Source organism: Melospiza melodia, chromosome 5, assembly GCF_035770615.1.
Source record: "Melospiza melodia melodia isolate bMelMel2 chromosome 5, bMelMel2.pri, whole genome shotgun sequence".
Taxonomy (NCBI): Eukaryota; Metazoa; Chordata; class Aves; order Passeriformes; family Passerellidae; genus Melospiza; species Melospiza melodia.
In genome coordinates, this window is record NC_086198.1 from 95,235,834 (window position 1) to 95,256,572 (window position 20,739).

General features: G+C 43.9%; 1 protein-coding gene across 1 annotated transcript; it reads left to right on the top strand.

Moving 5' to 3' along the window:
- The first annotated feature begins 2,717 nt into the window (after positions 1–2,717).
- On the top strand, positions 2,718–19,432 carry RNF103 (ring finger protein 103). Its single transcript, XM_063157905.1, has 5 exons — positions 2,718–3,161; positions 3,491–3,746; positions 5,855–5,994; positions 15,281–15,396; positions 17,414–19,432. Exons 2-5 carry the CDS (start codon positions 3,521–3,523, stop codon positions 18,978–18,980), a joined length of 2,049 nt encoding a protein of 682 aa, XP_063013975.1. The 5' UTR covers positions 2,718–3,161; positions 3,491–3,520; the 3' UTR covers positions 18,981–19,432.
- Positions 19,433–20,739: the final 1,307 nt, after the last annotated feature.

Sequence of the window (20,739 nt, forward strand, 5' to 3'; positions counted from 1 at the left end):
AATATTAGTTTGCTAAACTGTTATCTTTATAAACTCATTAAAAAATTGTGTGATATTAACATGGTAAAGGATTGAATTAAGATGTTTAATCCCCTGTTTTATGGTCAATCCACTGTTTTACTGATTTCAAAATGACAATACTTTTCTTATGTTCCCCCCAGAAGTCTGGAAAGTGGATTATTGTGTGTATTCCCAGGCTGCACAGCCAGCAACTGCCCGTAGGAGAGGATGGGGGAGGAGAGGGAATCCTTGCCATTTACCAAGGGACAGCAGATAAAAGCACTGCAGATTTAGCTGTCTGACAAGGAAAGGTGGCTGTCCCAGTTCTCAGGATTTCAGCTCATTAGCTCCTAAATGATAGCAAAATTTTTGTGCTGCCAAAATTATTTAAAAGCAGATCCTTGCTTTAAGCTTTTGTTTAAAGGTGGAATTTATATTCTCCATTCTCTTCACATTTGTAATATTTGCTCTGTGAGCATAGGACTGACTGACTGATGACTGTTTAATGATGTTAATTAAGTAGTGTTAACCCCGGGGTCTTTAAAAATGCCAGCGTGTCTCATCCTTGTGTTCAGCCCCAATGAATTTCAATTCACTCTTAAGATATTTAGATTTTCCAGATAATTAAAACTCCCTGAAAGATTGTTTGCAGGTGACACGTCAAAGACATTCTGAGCTGGAACTGGAAACCAAATGACAGCTACATCTAGAAAATGGAACATTTTCTGGTAGGGTCAGCATCACCAGGGATGCAGAGGTGGGGAGGGAAGAGAGGAGCCTGGGGGAGGCACTGGATCCATTTAGGTTTGCCCTGCCAGACCTTTGGTTAACTCCTCACCTGCTGTTCTTGGTTGTATCCTCCCTCATCTGGGTGCTTCAGTGTTGGCAGCTGCTTTGTTTTGGGTTGTTTTGGGTACTGGCTTGAAATATCATTTGTACTTTTCTGAAATGACTCCAGGGCTTTGAGTTGTGGCAGATGATTGGCTTTGTCTCTGCAGGGGCCTCATCGAGCTCAGGCCATGAGCACTGGGAATGACACGCTGGTGACAGCCTCCCCAGCAGCTGGTGCTGCAAATAGTTCAGCTGTGAGCGTAGGGGAGTCATTGTTGTGAGGTGCCTTCCTGCCGGGGGGGCCAGGGCACCCCCAGGAAATTACAGGGGAGAATCAAAGGAAACTACTGGAGCAGGGTCTGAGGTGCTCATGGAAAACAAAGAAACAAACCAAACAAAAAAATCCCACCACAAACCCAACAATGTTTTCTAACTAAAGTTAAATATACAAAGTCCTTCTTCAAACTCCCACCTGTCACTTCACACGGGTGGGAGTTACTTCTCACTCACTTGAAACAAAAGGTAAAGAAATCAGGCAAAAGTGGCAAAAGAATCTGGCCTTCACAAAGCTTCTGGAAAAGAACCCTGTTCCTGGGGCACTCCAGGGCTCAGAGCCTGCCTGAGGCCCTCAGACAGGTGATGGGAAATGTTTTATTGACTGTCCTTGGCTCCAGCAGCTGCAGGGACAGAGCCACTCCCTTTGTTTTTGCCAAGGGCAAAGGATTCATCTTCCTGATGCTTTGCCACCTGCTCATTAGGGGACGGGCCCTGGCTGAGGCAGGGCAGGTTTCCCAGGCTGGAAAGGAGAGAGCAGCACTTGGCTCTGTGAGCCCCTCCACCAGGCTGTGTCTCTGGGACCTCCTGTCCCACCTGGGCTCTGTGAGCTGTGCCTCTGGGACCTCCTGTCCCACCTGGGCTCTGTGAGCTGTGCCTCTGGAACCTTCTGTCCCACCTGGCTCTGTGAGCCCCTCCACCAGGCTGTGCCTCTGGGACCTCCTGTCCCACCTGGGCCTGCCACCCGAGACTTGCTGCAAACCCAACAGAGCTGCTGAAATCCCTTTGTATTTAACACAGTGCTACCAGCACACACAAGGTTTGCACTCTACTTTTATCTTTTCCAGATAAAAATGTTGAAGAATGAAGTTGTATGTGACTCACAGTGGAAGGGCACAACATTTATCAGCTCGTAAGAGCTTTGTGAGTGGCTACTTCTGCAATCCCTCCACTCTTCCCCTTTCAAGAACCAAAAGGAGCACATTCCTGAAGAACACAGTGTCATGAATTTTTTTCTGGAAGAGGCTGTGTTGGCCATGTCACAGAATGAGCTGAATGTGGATTGTTGAGTTTTTTCCTTTAAAAATTATATCAACGCACTGAGAAACCTTTAAATGTGTTTTAAAGGCTCTGAGGAGGAAAGTGATTTAAATGCTATTTTCCAGATCAATATTAGTGTGCCTTTTTGGAAATGGATAGTACAGAATTACAGCATGTACACTCTGGGGGGTTCTCAGTGCTTTTAAATTTAAGCTGTGCTATTTTTGTGCTCATCTGTATGAGCTGCCAATTTTCATGCAAATTATGGATTCTTAAAATAACTGAATATACAGAAGCACTGTTGAGTTTCTTTCAGAGGAGAGCCTTCCTCTCAATGCAGTAACTCGATTTTAGTACATTTTTTGTAGCAGGCTAAATTGCATCTTTGCAGGCCAACACTTCTTGTAGAGCCTGCACGGTTCTTGGAAGATCACTTCAGCGGGGATCCACGCCGTGCCCCAAAATGCTTCCAGGGTGAGCACAGCCCCAACTTAAACCCCTGTCCGAGGTCGGGGTGCAGCTCACGCTTGTCTTTGGCTGTGGCTTTGGCACCAGCTCTCAGTGCCGAGGCCAAGCCGCGGAGTCCGAGCTCCGAGCGCGCAGATGAATCTCACTGTGGAATTTTGGAATTTGCCTTCAGAGCCGCGCAGATGAATCTCGCTGAGGAATTTTGGAATTTGCTTTCAGAGCCGCGCAGATGAAGCTCGCTGAGGAATTTTGGAATTTGCTTTCAGAGCCGCGCAGATGAATCTCGCTGAGGAATTTTGGAATTTGCTTTCGCGCCAGCCGAGGGCTGGGAGCGGGGCTGGCGTGCGGGAATGAGGAACGGAGGGATCATCCCCGCAGCCAGCAGCCCAAATCCAAATAAACTCTGTCCACCAAGCTGCCCCAAAACTGCCCGAACACATCGGCCCTGCAAATACCGACCCCCAGTTCTGCCTCTGCAAATATTTTTCTTTTCATGAAAAGCGTCGGCCGAGTCGGATCCTGCCCTCTCTCCCTCCCCGCTATCCGAGGTATTTATATAGATTATTTTTCTCGCAGCAAAGCGCAGCCGCAGGGTCCAAAGTTGCAGCCGGGGACAGGGACGCGACCGGCCCCCGAGCCCGGGCGTGCGGGGTCGGGCCGCAGTGCTGAATCACGGCGGGGGGAAGGAGAAGGGGAAGAGGGGGAAAAGGGGAAGGGGAAAAGGGGAAAAGGGGCAGGGGGCGGTGCCGGCTGCTCGCGTCACTGTTATGTCTCCGCGGCTCCGCCGGGGCGGGGACAGCGGCAGCGGCGGGCGGGAGGCGGGGGGGCCGCGGCCCCGCTCCCCTGACAGCCCCCGCTCCCCTCCCTCCCTCCCCAGCCCGGCCTCCGGCTCGGCGCTCCCGGGAAGATGTGGGTGAAGCTGTGCTGTTTGCTGCTCTACTTCCTGGCGCTCTTCGTGCTGGCCCGGGTGTTCGAGGCCGTGGCGTGGTACGAGAGCGGCTTCCTCGCCACGCAGCTGGTGGACCCGGTGGCGCTGAGCTTCAGGAAGCTGCGGACCATCCTGGAGTGCCGCGGGCTGGGGCACTCGGGGCTGCCCGAGAAGAAGGATGTGCGGGAGCTGGTGGAGAAGTCAGGTACGCGGAGCTGCCCCGTGACCCGGGGGGACGGACGGAGGTCGGCGCCCGGCCACCCCCGCCCGGGCTCCGGCCGCCCTTGGATGGAGGCGCGGGCGCTGCTTCCCTGGGCAGGGCGGGTTCGGGGAGCGAGCTGGCTGCCCCCGGCAGGGGAGTGCCATGCAGGGAGCCCGGGGATCTCGGGGGGTGACGGTCACAGCGTTGAGAGCCCGAGCGAGTGGAAGGCCTGCGCTGGACGGGGCACCGGCAGCGGCCCTTCCCTTCCCTTCCCGGCCCGGCCCGGGCCGGCCCTCCCCGGGAGTTCCGCTGCGGGCGCTCGGGTCAGTGCGGGTGGCACAGACACGACCCGATGTCGGCTGCCGTGAAAAACGAGGAGGAGAGACTCCGAATAGCTGCAGTAGGATAGTGTTTACAGCCGGGGCCGGCTTGTTCCCGTGTATGCCCAGCCGAATGCTGGGTTTGTTACAGGTGCGGTTATCAAGATGGGCCCCAAGGAAAGCGATGATTTCATGGCTGAGGAGAGCAAGGGATGGGTACCCAGGGTTGAGATGGTTTTATACAAGGGGAGCAGGACTAGTTCCTGCTTACAAAAATCAGCTCGGAAAAAGGCAGGGAGGCATTTCAGAAGTAAGGAGAACCAGGTGAAGGAGATGGACTTCTCGGGGCTGGTGAAGAGCAGGGGAGATGGAAGAATGGCAGGAGTGCCCTGAAAGTAAGGATGCTGCCTGGAGCAGCCGGAGGGAGCTGGCCCCAAGGACTGGGAAATGGGGCTGATGTAATAGCTGTAGTGCCAGCCAAGCAGCAAAATGTGAGTAGTGGCTTTTAAATCAGTGATGGAAGGGCTGGTGATCCAGGCGAGAGAGAAATCCCAGCAATCGGGATAGGCAGTGAGGGTCTCTAATGTCTGGACAGAGAAGGATGTAAGAAATCGTGAAGGATTTGAATGGATGTAGTGCCTGCCAAATAACCTTTAAAATGCTGGTTTAAATAATTGATATCAATCCTGGGCATTTAAATTTATTTTGCTTTTGCTGTTCATTGTTTATTTATGTTTTTATGTTGTTTATTTGCTTTGCTGCTCCAACAGCAAAAAGCATTAGGCACTTTCACTTTTGTTTCCAATCACTTTCACTCCTTGGCTGTCAGGTACTTTAATGATGTCATGATGTTTGGGTTGCATATGCTGCAGGGAAGTGTTTAACTCCAAACAAACTGTATTAACCAACTTCTTCAAATGTCATGGAAACACTTCTCATACCAACAGGCTTTGCAGCATTTTTCTGTGGTTGCGTTTTGTTGGGGTTTTTTCCCCTCTAAATATTATGAATATTTTTGCCAACCCCTAAAGGGTTTCAGCTGTTGGACTTATTTTCATATTTTTAAGGAAACTGGTTTTGGACAAGACTTCATTTCTTAAAGCTTAGTAGATTAGTTACTAGAATGCAGGTTGTCATTAACAGTGTTTGTAATGATTGTGAAACAGAACACGAGAAGGAAATGAGATTACGAAGGAAACATAATCAGATGATTTTACCGTGAGCTCTTTATGTCACTGCATTTGGAGTTCATGGGAACTTTTCCCAACTGTGCAAACAAAAGCCAACAGCTAAATTATTCTGCCTGAGATTTTTACTAGTAACAGGACCACAAACATTGGGTTTTGGTCCAGAATTAATGATTGAAATTCTGGAAGTATGTTTGAATTATCAGTGTTAAGAAATTGCTTGCTGCAAAATTGCAATCCTGTGAAACGAAAGCAAAGATGTACAGGCTAAAATTGCTCTCAGCCACTGAGTGTTGTTATTTGCAGAGAATGAGCCTTAGAAAATGTTCTTTTATTCCTTTGTGTGCTCGTGCATGTGTGGTGCATCTGTGTAATCAGAAACAGAGCATTCATGTCTTCTGTGGTCTGACCGAAGTCAAATTGTTCCCAGTCACGTCACCAGAGACAGAATTATAGTAACAACTTAAGCTTTAGCTACCTTTGTACTGAAAAGGTTCTCTGAGCAATCATGCAAATGTGGTTAGTTAAACTGTTACTAGAATTCATGAAGTCATCTTTCTCCAGTGCCATTTTAATTGAATTTCTCCAACTGTCTCTGTTTCAGGAGACCTCATGGAAGGAGAGCTTTATTCAGCTCTCAAGGAGGAAGAGGCCTCTGAATCGGTTTCCAGTACAAACTTCAGTGGTGAAATGCATTTCTATGAGCTTGTAGAAGACACAAAAGATGGGATCTGGCTGGTACAGGTATACAAATTTGACCTTTTGATTTAATATATATTGATCACACCCAAAATGTGTTCCAAAGGAGGAGTTTATGAGGGTAGTTAACTAGTTGTAAAAACGTGTAACAGGGAGATGGTGACAAAGATAAATTTCATCCAGGAGGTGAGGAATGGAGAAATAAAACAAGAAAGGCTGGAAGTGCCAGAGTTCCTATACAGACAGGAAGAAAAAAAGAGCTTGTTATTCTTTGGATTGCTTTTTGAAAAGCAGGTGTGTTAGAACCAGGGAACAAGCAGAGCAGCACACGCTGAAGTACACAGAGAATGCAAGTCCTTGGCCCTGGGTTTGTGAGAGCCTTGTGATGTGTGAAGGAGGTGCATTAGTACAGATGCTCCCAGCTGGCGCAGGCTCCTGCTGCTGCTCTTCCCGTTGGTTGCACTGCATGCTCAGACCCAGCCAGTTTAAGTTTCTGCTTGTCTGAGGGGCTTAGAGCCCTTGTAAAATCTCTGTGGGCTCTTCACAAAGGCAGGAAGGATCTCAGTCTGCCAGCTTCCCAGGCTAGCAGGCTGCTTCTGCAACATATTCCAGTGGCTGGAAGTTAACTTTCTCCCAAGCCTTTTGTGCCCAGCAGTTTTACAGTCTGTTTTCCAAGGGCTGCATGAAAACAAGAGATCATTTAGGAAAATAAAGACAGACTTTTTCCAATAGGATTCTGAAGCAATTAATCATCATTCCTGAGAACATAAGTAACCTAGACCAAAATGTAGAAGTTATTTTTCTGTGTCAACGTGTCTATTGACAAGAGGGTGTTTTTTAAGGCATAATTTTCTCCTAACACCCATATTAGGTGGAATTCACACAGGTGAATTCCCCACCAGGCAATTAATTAATTGTTCCATTGACAGCTCCTACCTGGTTTGTCTGGTCTCACTTCATGTTTTCTATTTAACAGGAAGTCATTAAATCTTGATAAGCTATTTATTACACCTGTACTGTCACCACATCAGATCTCATCCCAAAATAGACAAGAGGACAGATTCCCTTCAGACTCAGAATGGCATTTATGTTTTGGGAAAGATGCATTTGGAGTTCATTGAATCCAAGTTTGAGGTTTAAATCACACAGGAGGGTATTCTTCAAGCAGAGGGAGAGTGTTGAAAGGCAGTTTACATGTCCCCAAGCTAGCTGACAAATACAAGCATGAATATGCTGTGAAAAACCTTCCGTCCTCCCTGTGCAGCTCAGAAGGGTGAAATATGATAGTTCTCTGTTGTCTCTTGCTTGCAGAATTTTATTTGTAATGGATTTTCCACTAGCATCCCAACAGCAGGTCAGATAGGCTGTGTTTTGATATCTCCAGTGTGATGAATGTTGTCATCATTCTGGGAATATTTGCACAGCTATTCAGTTGGTCACAATAGCTGTGGAAAAAAAAAATTAGTGGAATTTACAGAATAATTTACTTGCTGAACACTATTTGTCTGTTTCTCTACAATAAAAACCACAAGAGATGTCGAATTTCTATTTTTCATTCTTGCTTTTGGAGTTTTCATCACTTGGAGTTTTCATTTGCTCCATTCCCCAGCACAGCTCCTGTCTGGGTAACTCCTGTGCTGGATTCTTCATGTCCTTTCCCAGGATTTCCCACTTTCCTCAGACCTCATCCCTGCAGAGCTGGTTTTTACCCTCCCTTCCCAGTTCCAGCTCTCGATTCCCTCCCTCGCCCATCCTCCTTCGCTGTTTGCAGTCCTGTGGGAAGTTTCCAGCTGATTAAGCAGCTCGATGCTCGTGCAGGGCAGCGAGGGTGGGTTTGGTGACCATGGGCAAGGTCAGAGATGCCCCTGCTCTGTTGCTGCTGCCTGGGAAGCAGAAGGGATCTCCAGATCCTTTTCTGTATGCTGAGCCCTGAATCCCTGTTCTCTGGGGCTGCTGGAGAGGAGCAGAGGGAGAGGAGCAGCTCTGCCTCAGCTGGCACGGTGGCTGCTGCCTGACTTGGTTTGACACTCTGTGATGGTCTGTGAGAGGACTTTGAGGATGATTTTTATTTTCCAGATGAAATTTCTGCTGTGGCACAGGCTGGTAGTGTGATAGCCATCACTGTCTGCAGAGAATCAAAGGAAAAAAATGGAAACAATTACTATGTCTTGATATGTTTGACAAAAATTGAGGTGCAAGTTTATGATTTAGAGTCAGCAAGATGAGTTCCTTGAAGAAAGTCAAAGTCAGTACACAGGGAATCAGTGTTTTGTGGCTTTGTTTCTTTATTTTCTGGAAATCCACATGCAAAACATCCTGGTCCAGTGGTAATTTGTTTACCAGTGTAGCTGTTCACAGCTCCTGTGTGGCACTTCCACAGAGCCACAGACAGCAGCATGTTCTTTCTCCTATTAGCTCATGATCTCATCACCTTTCCTTTTATGTTGTTCTTCTTGCTTGCCAGCTGCTGTTGTGCACTTCTTTGGCTGGCAAGGAGGGTGAATTTCAGTTTCTGGAGCTGCTTCTCCTGTTGGTTAGGGGAGTTATGTGTAATGTTCTTTCTTTTCCAGGCTCTGGTTAGTCTCTAGAAGCCTGTCACATCAGTATTGTGGTCATTATGGCTTTTGAAAATTATCTACAGAAAAAAATCCTCTCTGAATGAAGTTAAAATCCAAATGAATGTATATTTTTATTATTAAAGTCTCTACTATAACATAGTGGCAGAGAGAAGTAAAAGGAACGTTTTTCTTGGCACTGAAGTACGAGGACAGACATTTTGATTGTGTCTGGTAGAGCTGCAAAGGCCATTATTATGGATATAAAATTCTGCAGTCTGTTCTGCATCTCAGTTTCTAGTTCAAGTGGTGTAGTCACAGGGCAGGAGATGTGCCTATAGCATTTTGGTGGTGATGGTTTGTTTGTTCTTCCTTTTGCTTGCATGTAGGATGAGTGATTTTCATATTTATTTGCATTCTGAATTTTGCCAGGTGATCAGCTCATGTTGCTAAAAAGAAACAAAGCAGAAACTCTTTCAAAATACATAATTCAGTATTTGTGTCTTTCCCAATAGCCCTTCAGGATCATGTACCACAAGAATACCTGATTTTAAGTTTCAGTTTTCTTCTTGAGAGGCTTCATATCCAGTCAAGGGTGCAGAATAACATCAGCTGGAATGGAATAGTCCTTGTACTGCCTCTGTATCTGTGTTAAGTCATTGCAGAAGCTCATTTATTCTCAATCTCTGACTTAAGTGACAGCATAACTGACTGTCCAGATCAGTGCATAGGTCACCTCACCTCCCTGGAAAAACTGCTCATAACTTTGAGGTGGTTCATTTCTGTGTGCTGTGGTGGATGTAGTCCTTGCCTATTTGGACTTGATTTCTCACAATCTCTTTCTCAGAAAAGAAAGACAAAGTTTCCAGATATCTGCAGTCCATATGGGTGGATTCTGAATGAGTTGAGAATTCTTAGGAAAGAGAGTCTAAGTGGAAATTCAGTTCCATTAACACATTGTCAGATAATAAACAGAAAGTGAGATGTCTCAGAATTAATAGAAGTGCAGACATTCATGTAGAAACTTACTGACATTATCTGGAATAAGTGAGCTTTTTCCCAAGCTTTTAATAAGTAAATTACCAGCCCATTTATAATTAATTGTATTTTTACATCTGTTTTAAATATAGAAGTAGAGTTTGCAGCATAGCTGTTGATGAAAAAGGCTTCTATGAGTGGAGTTTTTGAACCTTTTTATCTTTGTGGAGCCCTAGAAATCTTGCAGGTCATGCATGGAATCCTTACAGTAATATTGAGTTTCCTCTGCTCATTTACTCTCTGCAGTCACTGTGCAGGAGTGCATGGGTGTCTCAAACTGGAAACCACTGAACCAGACAGACAATTCTCATGTTCATACAAGCTTACCAGCTCATTAAATGAGTTACAAATAAGTTTTGTCTTTGGCAAAACTACACAGGCTTTTTCCAACTGAAATGTCTGTGTTCCTTATGTGGAGAGTGCCTTTGTGAGGCTGGCTGAGACTGACTGCTCTGAGGGCAGCCCCTGGATGTGTGTGTGTGTGTGTGCAGCAGGGAATGATGTCTCTTACTGATGGCTTTTGTTCTTCCTGATGGTGTAGAGTCTGTCACAGTGCCCAGAGCTGAGGAGCACTTGGACTCGTGGTCTTTGTGGCTGGGCTGTAAAACCAGGGTGTCACTGTTACTGTGCATTTGAGATGGTGTGCTGTTGGTGTGAGCAGGTGTGCCCGACACTGTCCCAGCTAGAATTGGTTAAAATAAAGAGAGCTGGAGCACACGAGGTGTTTGTTCTGCTTTTGCCCCTCTCTGACTCACTGTCATGCCTTGTGATATTCGAACACTTTCGGTTGTGAGCGAGCTTCAAAACTTCCTGAGAACAAATCTTGTTCCTGTGACCTGCTTTGAGATCTCTGCGTACCTGTGTGAAAGAAACTGAACAAAATCTGATTTAAATGCACAGAAAACAGGGTAATGCCCAAGTGAGGTCGTTATCATGTCATGCTCAAGTTCTTCAGGGGTACCAGAAAAGGAGAAAAGGAGTCTGTCTTTGCATATTGCATTGCTGCAGCAAACTTTAACATCAGCTGAGCTTCCTTGAGCCTCTTCAATATCAGTTGTATTTTTACTTGTGTTTTAAGAATCTATGTTTCATAAAATAATCTTTAAAATGCTTAATGGTACTTGGAAATTAAGGAGCAGCTGGATCTGGGATGGTTATAAAGTAGCTACTGCAATATTAATGCACCTGCCCAATACACTTTGGGTTTGGATTAGGCAAGAGAGGCAAAGTGCCTTGCTTACTTAGTCCTCTTTTTCCAAGTGTTTGTGTCTTTCTGGCTCTGGGATATTTGCTCTTTAAGTCTGTTCTTTAATGTCATAACTATGACTACTTTAACATATAGCTAAAAATATTTCTATTTTTCTAATTTACTGATTTTTCTAATTACTTTCTTGATTGAACTCTTCTGTGTAATTCAGTGTCATGAGAACTCTTCCAATGCAAAAGCTCCCTGTTCCATTGTCTTCTGAAATCACCAGAATCTCAGCATTTACAGTGTTACAGAGATGGTAATTCAGACCTGCTGACCCTCTGGCCTGGGTTAGGTGTGGGTTAGGGAGCAGATCCATTCTGTGGTGTGAGCTTGTTAAATAACAGGGTTACTGTGATCCTATTGGGTTCCCTTAGCCCATTAAGATGATTAATGGATTAATTGAGTTCCCCTCATTGTCTTACTTGTCACTCTGACATGTGATATGCCACAGATTGTGAACACAGCTAATAATAAGCAAAGCTGAGAGGGTTTGTGCTTCTCCAGGCGTGGTGTTTGTTTCCCATCTGTGTTAGCTGATCTCCTAGAAGGTACCTTCTCCTAGGAGCTTGAGCTTTATTTCTGTAACATGAAATAGAGTGTGTGATTGAAAGGGACCTTTCTGATGAGCTAGTTCAGCTTTCTGCTAGACTGTAGAATGTGTTTAGAAAATATTTTGCTGTCTCTCTTACACTGTAAATTGTTCAAATACTCTTGTTGACTGTTTTCTTCTTGGAAATGTGTGTCTGACTTCTGGCTTGGGTGTATTCAGGGCTAATTTGTTCCTATTGGGCATAAACTGACATTGCCCTTTAGTTTCACAGTGTCCTGATGTCAACCACACTCTTCCCAGTAAGGGAGGTCAATCAACCAGTTTGTTTTGTCAGGTCTGATATTCGCTGGCTTTGCTTGTTTTGCTGTTGATGGCTGGTGTTGGTTTCCTTGTGGAGCAGCTGATAGCCCCGAGCATTTCCTCCCGCTGCTGTTTCTATCTGATGAACTCCCCAAGTGTCCTGTTCATTACTGAATTCAATTTCGTGTGTGACACTCTGCATTACAAGATTTGTGCAGCTCTTCCTGCATGCTGTTGTAATCCTCTTTCTCACATAGATGTGCTTCCCAGTTTTATGTCTTCTACAAATGGCTTTGGGAGACTTCAGGTTCCCACAGGAAGGGCATTAATGGGAATATATGCTGAGCTGAGCTCTAAGGTAAATCTATTAAGTCTGTTAGCACCTTTCTGGCATTTTGATGTCTTGCTGGAGCCACTTTCTTGCTCATTTTAAAACTTTCCTTTTTTTTTCCACTCACTATAAAAGCCTATCTGTAGCTCTCATGTAATTTTTCCACGTGACATAATACATGACACACTAGCAAACTACAAACAGGGTACTGCCTTCCCTTTTTCTCTTGAAACTCAGTTGTTTTCCTTCAGGGAAAGTTTCTGCCAATCAGGAATGATACATCTTTAGTAGTTGCATGCGGGAAAGAGGTGGAAAATGCAACTGTCTCTGCACCTCTAAAACTTCTACAGTTTTGCATCCTATTGAAATCAGTCTGGTGGGAATTTTTTTTTTTCATGTGCTCTTAAATATAGCTACAAACTTGTTACTGTCCTGTCAAAATGTGAATTGGTCTGACAGGGGTTTGCAAGAAATTTTCACAGGTTCACCTGTGATCCTGTGTGCTTGTGCTAGGATGGAGAGACCCTGCTGACTGATTTAAGTGCATGAAGTTACTTGAGTTCTGCTTTCACATTCAAGTGATGTAGTTTCTTCCCATAAACTTGCTTAACTGGTCCATGGCCAGCCACCTCTCCCCTCCACTGAAAACTGAGTCATGGTATTAATTTAACTATAAAAAGAAAATTATCTTACATTTCTGTCCTATCTTCATTGTTTGGTGATCCTGCTGCATCTCCCCCTCTTCTATTCTTATTCATATGACTGAAAAACCTTTTGGTACAACTTGTAATAGTCTTTGTGTGACCTAACTTGAATAGCTCATTTTTCATTACTTTTTTTTTCCCTTGCATATCTTTCTTTGATAGCTCTTCTTTTTGACCTTTATTTCAATCCTTGTGGATTGTCAAACTATTTCTAACCTCTCTTTGGAAGTGATTGGTAAGAAGGAGTGCAGAACTTGGCAACCTTTTTTTTTTTTCTTACTTGAAATATAAAATCCTGATAGCTTTAACACCATGGGCTTGAAGAACTTCCAGGCCTCTTCCACATTCAAATTCCCAGTCTCCTCAGTCACAGGTTTTTAAGCTAAATTTCTTAACTTCTCAAAATTCACACTTTTAAAATAAAATCTGTTACAAGTGTTTGCAGGTTATTTTTAATTTAAACTGAAGTACATTTTGATTGCTTAACCTGCAGTGTTTTCTTGGACTCCTCATGCACAGAGGTGGTGACTGCTTTCCAAAATACAAACCCTTGCCTTGGCATTGCGAACTCCCAGTGCTGTAAGTGGGTGTTGTCTGCAAGGAGCAGCGGCAATGGACATGTTTATTTGGGTTTTTTTTTCCATAATGACATAAAAAAGCACAAGCCCAAAATATTTTATGAAGCTTCAGTATGCAAAACCATAGCAGAGTTCCTCTATGTAGTCACAAAATACTGACTGCTACTTAGGTCATTGTTTTTCAGTATAAATAACTTTCTCCAGGAGAAAAGATTTTTCATAAGAAATTAATATATAATGGTGATTGTATTTGCAACAAATTTTTGTCTTGACACTTAAAGTGAATGTTGTGGTGCCAGGCAGAAGGAACAGTGAGCAGGGTTTGTCCTCCTGCACACATTAACATTCTCTCCTCACTGTTTCACAGCATGCACACAGAGTTTTAGGAGAGGCCAATCTCTGAGTAGTTGTATCAATCCAGTCACCAGAGTTTTACTTCTGTGTTTACTAATAAAACAGTGGTTGCTTGCCACGTTGGATGCATTTATCGAGCCATAGTAGCTCTGAGGATATTTTAAGGATATTTTATGGTTTTATGGTGCCTTTAGGAATTTGGTCTCCCTTGACTGAAGTGCATGAAAGGAAGGAATTTAAAATACCCAAAGCTTCAGTCACATTGGGTGATGTAATACAGTAATACAGTAGATTTCCCAGCTGGTTGTCTCAGTGTGTGATGGTTTCATTTATCTAATCAAAAAGGCTTTTCTATATGATGTGTGTGTTTTAAGAATAACTTGAAGGATTCTTACCTAGATTTTCACCTCCAGTGTTATTTAAACATTTTGGGCTTAGTGGAATAGGAGTGTAATCTATGATTTCAGTTTGTTTCCCTATGTAGAGCATTCTGCTTGGTGAATTCTTCTATTTTAAGATTCTGTGAGGCTGCTGCTTACCACAAAGCAGATAATATTTATGAGTCTCAAAGGCTGGACACGCTTTCTAGGCTGAATCTCAGCATGTCCACAGAGAACTGTTAATCATGGTGACAGGCCAACTTCCAGGGGCAAGCTGACATTTGAGGTTATTAAGTCAGAAAACGATTGGGATGAGTTTAATGGCGGGTAAACAAATATCTAACAAATGGAAGTTTCAATATTTAATTTAAAAATATATTTCAAGTGGCTGCCAGTAAGCCTGCAGAAGCATGTGAGTTGTTTCTAAAATAGAAAATGTGATGGCTTGTGGAATAGTGCATGATCAGTCATGTCATTCAAAATTACCTGTCAGCTGGCAGCAGGCAGAGTTTTCTTCTCCTTGTGGGTTTTTCCCCCTCCCTGTACAGATAAAAGTCAGAGGATGAATGCTGCTTCTTTGTCATCTGTGTCAGTAGAAGCTTACAGTGAGGTAACCTGAAGTACAGCTTTAATGTACTGGGTTAGAGCAAATTAAACTTGGGATATATCACAGCAAGTGATCGTCCTGAAATGGCAGATGGGACACTGGGCTTGGTGGAACAGTCACATCAGGTTGCAGAGTGAGTCACAGGCAAAGCTGGAAGGAGTCAGGATCCTTAGGCATTATCTGGGGGTTTAATCAGCAGTTTCCACTGCTCAGGAATGGCTGTTGGCAGTTTAATCTGGTACCAGGTACATGCATTCCCACTCCTGCTTGCTCTGAGACAAGGTTTCTTTGGTATGTTCTAAGTTCTGAGGCAGAATTGTAATAAAATGATGGTCCTTTTTTATTGCAAAGAAGAGGAACCTGCTGCACCCCTCTCCTTTCTCCCCCACTATGAACTGGTTAATGATAGTTTTGTTATTTTACCGAAGTTTTTGTTAACTACCGCTGATTTTGGTGTCTTAACATGATGATGCACTTCTTTCTCTCTGCAGAACCACATTTCTATCTTAGTGCTTCACTCTCCAAAGACATTTACCATGACTCTCAGTTGTACATTCATACTCTGTGCCCTAAAAGAAGGGGAAGGACTATCAAGCATGACCAGCACTCTGTTTTCTTGAAACTTGCTGTTTATTTCAGGAACCAAGCTGACTGTGATACTGGTTTTTCCTTTTGGTCCTAGGTCATAGCAAACGACAGAAGCCCACTGGTGGGTAAAGTCCACTGGGAGAAAATGGTGAAGAAAGTCTCGAGATTCGGCATCCGTACTGGCACTTTTAACTGCTCCAGTGACCCCAGGTATATCCTTCAAGGATTATCTCAATCCCAAGAGTATCTTAAGGCTCAGCTGTGTTCTAGCAGCAGGGCTTGCTGTGTTGTAAAAGTAGCTGTGACAGAAGGTGGCTTTATTCGTGTTTTTATCTCTGCTAAAGTCTGCTCAGAATGCTCCATTACATTATTTATCAGCTCTGCAGCTTCCTAAAGCATCGTGTGGGTAATGCATGATTAGGCTGTGGAGAGCATAATACAGCAGTGGAGAGGAATGAGCAGAAGAGTTTGGCCTTCCAGTTTGGGCATTCAGGGAAAGGAACTGTGCTTGCTTAGGACAAAGCTGAATAGATCAGTTTTAGAGTTGTTATGTCACCATCTGGAAGGGGAAAGCACAGGTTAGCATGAACCTTGCATACAGTGCCTGCCTCCCAGAATTACTGACAAATCCTGTTCCCTGACAAATGTGTGTTTATATATAAACTGGCACACACCCTTGGACAACACACAGTGTGCTGTGCAAGAGTCACTGTGTTTGCATATGATTTCTAACCAGGAAGAAGAGCAGAGCCAAAGAAGCTATTAATAATTCTCTGCTGCTGTAAAAAGAGGCTTTTTTTAAACATTTTGTTGGAGGCGTTTGCTTTACATGACAGGAGACTTTGTCTAGAATTCCAGTGGCATGTATGGATACACACATCTTATGCAGCTTAAGTCCTAAATGTTTACAGAAATCTCAGTGTTAATCATAAGAGGAAATTCTTAGGCTTTGTAGTGCTTATGCAAAAGAATCTTGTATTTGAACATCTTAAAAATTTGGCAGTGTTTCTCTTTGCATATCTCCTAAGTACCCTTAATGTTCTGATCAAATACCATGTTTTAAATTAATTCATTTTTTTAATACAAGAAATGTTTTATCGAGTAAACCCTTGTGAATAGTTTTCATCAGGTTGCAGCTGAAATTCAGAAGAATACTACATGCTGTAGTAATCAGCATACCTTTATTAGTAGGGAGGTATTTTATGGCTCGTTCCAAAAATGCTGCATTCAGATTCCTGGCAAGGGGAGTTTGTCTAAATCCATGTTAACAGACCAAAGCCACAGAGGAGCTAGGTGAGATGGCTGGTGGATGAAGCTGGTGGTCCCAGTGTGCAGGGTTCTCAGACAGTGCATACCTGTTGACTCTGTCATAGTTTGATTGTTGAAGCTTGCCAGATACTTCCTTAAAGGAGGACTAGATAATTGAGTGTAGTGATATTGGTAGGAAAAATGCATGAGAGAAGGGATCTTGTGAGAGTTACTGTGCTCTGGACAGTTCAGCCATGAAGAGTCTTTTCTTTTAGTTTTGGATTTGGGGTTCATCCCATCTACCTGTCAGACAGTGTGGGTATTTTTTTAGCCCAAATAATCCAGCACCATGTGTGTGCTTCCTGCTCTGCTGGTTTTGTGGCCAGCTCTCTCACCTCACCCCTTAGCCTGTCAGCATCTTGACAGAATGGTCCCAGCAGGAAGTAGACACTTGTCAGCTTCATTAAAGCAACAGTGTCTGCTCAACTTCACCCCATGGCTGTTTGGCAAAGCCAGGATGGAAGGAAGCACTGGGAAAGCTGTGGGATATTGAGTTACAAGACAGATATTGAGTTACAATGGGATATGGAGTGGTTTTATTCTTGCCTGAAAGGCCAAGGAAAAGCAGCTTTTAATTCTAAAGCTTTAAAGCAAAGAGTTAGCTTGTGTATTATTCAAATCCAGTTTACAAAGCATCAATGGCTGCATGGCTTTGTTTACTTTAATGACCTGTGAAAATTAACACTATTACTCTGCCTGTTTTATGAATGCATATCTCTTTACAATATTCCTGTAAGATATAAAAGTATTGTAAGAATAAATATGCTTTGGCAGAGAATATTGGGTACCTTTATTTCCTGCTATTATATTATAAAGGTTCCCAGGTGCTCAGCATGTCTCATTTTTGGGCTTAGAATAGAAATGTAAGGACAGTTCTGGGGTTATGAAAGTGGAATCTAACCTGCCATTTTCTTTGTAGATACTGCAAGAGGAGGGGTTGGCTGAAATCCACCCTCATTATGTCGGTTCCACAAACCAGCACCTCCAAGGGCAAAGTGATGCTGAAGGAATACAACGGGCGCAGGATTGAAGTGGAGCACATCTTCAAATGGATCACAGCCCACGCTGCCTCTCGCATCAAAACCATCTACAACTCTGAGCATTTGAAAGAAGAGTGGAACAAAAGTGACCAGTACAGGGTGAAAATTTATCTGTTTGCCAACCTCGACCAGCCTCCGGCCTTCTTCTCTGCACTGAGTGTAAAGTTTACTGGAAGAGTAGAGTTTATTTTTGTCAACGTGGAAAACTGGGACAATAAAAGTTACATGGCAGAAATTGGTATCTACAAGACACCATCATACATACTGAGGACTCCTGAGGGGATTTACAGGTATGGAAATAACACTGGTGAATTTATATCACTGCGTGCCATGGATTCCTTTTTGCGCTCGTTGCAGCCAGAAGTTAACGATTTATTTGTTTTAAGTTTAGTTTTGGTTAATCTGATGGCTTGGATGGACCTGTTCATTACACAAGGCGCCACTATAAAGCGTTTTGTGGTTCTTATAAGCACTTTAGGGACGTATAATTCACTATTAATTATTTCCTGGCTACCAGTGTTAGGTTTTTTGCAACTACCCTACTTAGACAGCTTTTATGAGTACAGTTTAAAACTCTTCAGGTACTCGAACACAACTACTTTGGCTTCTTGGGTGAGGGCAGATTGGATGTTCTACTCCTCTCATCCAGCCCTCTTCCTCAGCACATACCTTGGCCATGGTTTACTAATTGATTACTTTGAGAAGAAGCGAAGGCGCAATAACAACACGGATGAAGTGAATGCCAACAATCTGGAGTGGCTGTCGAGCCTGTGGGACTGGTACACCAGCTACCTGTTTCATCCCATTGCTTCTTTTCAACACTTCCCTTTTGACTCAGACTGGGATGAAGACCCGGATTTGTTCTTGGAGCGGTTGGCCTTCCCTGATCTCTGGCTTCACCCTCTGATACCAACTGATTATATAAAACACTTGCCCATGTGGAGGTTTCAATGCCTCAGCGCCCATTCTGACGAGGAAACGCTGGAAACCTTTCCAGACAGCGAAAGTGACTCTGACAGTGAGAACAAAGAGGTCTTCAGCAGCGACAGAGAGCTCTCGGAGGACGATGAGCTGAGCACGTGTCACGGGTGCAGTGAAGGAGGTGTGGATGCCTGTTCCTGTGCCAGCCGCTCTTGTCACCACGAGCCATGGGAGCGCAGAGCCAGGTCCTACAGCTCGTACGGCTCCGCGGGCGACCTGGAGCCAGACTGGTCGGCCTGGCCCTCCGACATGTTGCACTGTACGGAATGTGTGGTGTGTCTAGAAAATTTTGCAAAGGGCTGCCTGCTGATGGGCCTGCCCTGCGGCCACGTGTTCCACCAGAATTGCATCATGAAGTGGCTGGCGGGTGGGCGGCACTGCTGCCCCGTCTGCAGGTGGGCGTCCTACAAGAAAAAGCAGCCATACACACACCCGCAGCCTTTGTCGAGCGAGCCCCCGTCTTAGCTGTGTGCCCCTGTCTTTTGTAAGCTTCAGGATATTACTGCTTGCCTTTTCAATGTTAGTCACTTAAAAGATTACGTGGTTTGAAGTTTTAGTTTAAATGTTAGTGCAGTGAACTAAAATATACATGATGCTAACGTTAATGACAGAATCATTTGGTTGCCTTGTATGTTGAACTGAATGCAAACTTACCTTACAAATAATTTGTTCTCTTCAACATCTGAAAACTTGATGCTGTTTTTGTAAGCACAAAAATCAAGCCTACAAGAGAAGCGTATTCCAGCAAACATTTACGAGTTGGGATGTGGGTGAAATTGAAATTCTAATCGGAGACAATTGCTTAATTTAAGTGTTTCTTATTTTAGAGTCTGTTCTGCACATCTTTGTTGAATAATGTATGTTGTAAGACAGTACCATTTAAAAAGAAATCGGTGAAATAAATTATTTTAAAAGGAGATTTGTAATGTTAATTGTTTTGATAAATATTTTGTGTGTATGGTTACGGATGTCTTGCTGGCCTGATTTATCTGTGAAGACAATAAAAATATAACACAACTCTTGTGACTAATAAATCATCTCCTAGGGATGCAGGAATTCAGTGCTCTGAGCCACTGGCCAAGGAGAAGGCAGTGGTGTTTCACTGGCAGCTGTTTCCTTCCTAAGTTTGCTGTGTTGAGGTGCTTCTCTGCTGGATGTGGTTTTGCAGTTGATTACAAGCTGCTTTTCCAGATGGAGACCCTCTCCTAGCAGCTGTCTCTGCAGTACCCTCATCTGCAGACATCTAGGAAGACTTTAGGGCAGCTCCCTCTACAGCCTCAAAGTAAACTATTGAGAAGGAGCAGAATGTTGTCATGCAGTGACAAAAGTGGCTTGTAAAGGTACAGATTGCCAGCTTCCAACTGTGCTGGTATTCTGGAGTGATTTCTGGTTCCTTTGATAGTTCTTTGGAGCCATAAAAAAAAAAATGAGTCTTGTTTTCTTGATATTTCCATATGAAACCCTGATTTTGGTTGTGCCTTTCAGAAATCATTTGTCTGAAAGTAGAGAGGAATTGTTGGTTGGAAAGAAAAAAGGGGTGGGGGGAAGAGCAGGAGATTTATATAAGTAGAGGAAAAGGCTAAACTAGAAAGATATTTTCAATTGTCTTATTTCTTTCCTGAATCTTGCCTTTGTGATAGGAAAGGAGGATAATGACATAAAGATGATGATAATAGGAAATTCAAACACAGCTCCCCATTGCAGTTACAATCCATCTCCCAGTGTCTTTATAGAGTTGGGAGGATGATGCTCACAGAGCTGCTGGCATTGTTTCATCTGTCCAGGGTACCTGGCCATGCTGTTTTTTATTAATAAATTCTGTCACCAGGTGTGTTCCCAAGAGGATATTCATGTAATTAGCAGAAGAGCTGTTTTTAATTTACTGAGTCCTTTTTTCTCTCTCATTTCCTTTTCCCCAGGGCAGTACTGAAGCAGAGAGGTACAAGGGGCGCAATATCAGCAACTCTCCTGTGGTCCAGAAAGTCATTTTTATTCCAGTTGAGACCTGCCAGTACATGTCCTGTCTGTGTCATTACAGCCTCAGCAGAGCAGCAGAGAGGCATAATGAGGGCAAAGATCATTTCTGCTTCCAATTTGTGCAGCAGCACGGCGTATGTGCTTGTCATGAGTAGCTGAAATCCACATTGTTTCAGGACTGTTTTGAAATCTGCACTGAACTGAGGCCTTGCCAAGGGAAAGGAGAAGTTTTGTGAGTATAAATGAG

Bases quoted from the DNA above. Each gene is read 5' to 3' on its own strand.
- RNF103 (XM_063157905.1), top strand. From the start codon at position 3,521: ATGTGGGTGAAGCTGTGCTGTTTGCTGCTCTACTTCCTGGCGCTCTTC. The intron at 5,995-15,280 runs GTATACAAATTT...TTTTGGTCCTAG, and splicing joins ATGGGATCTGGCTGGTACAG to GTCATAGCAAACGACAGAAG. The intron at 15,397-17,413 runs GTATATCCTTCA...TTTTCTTTGTAG, and splicing joins AACTGCTCCAGTGACCCCAG to ATACTGCAAGAGGAGGGGTT.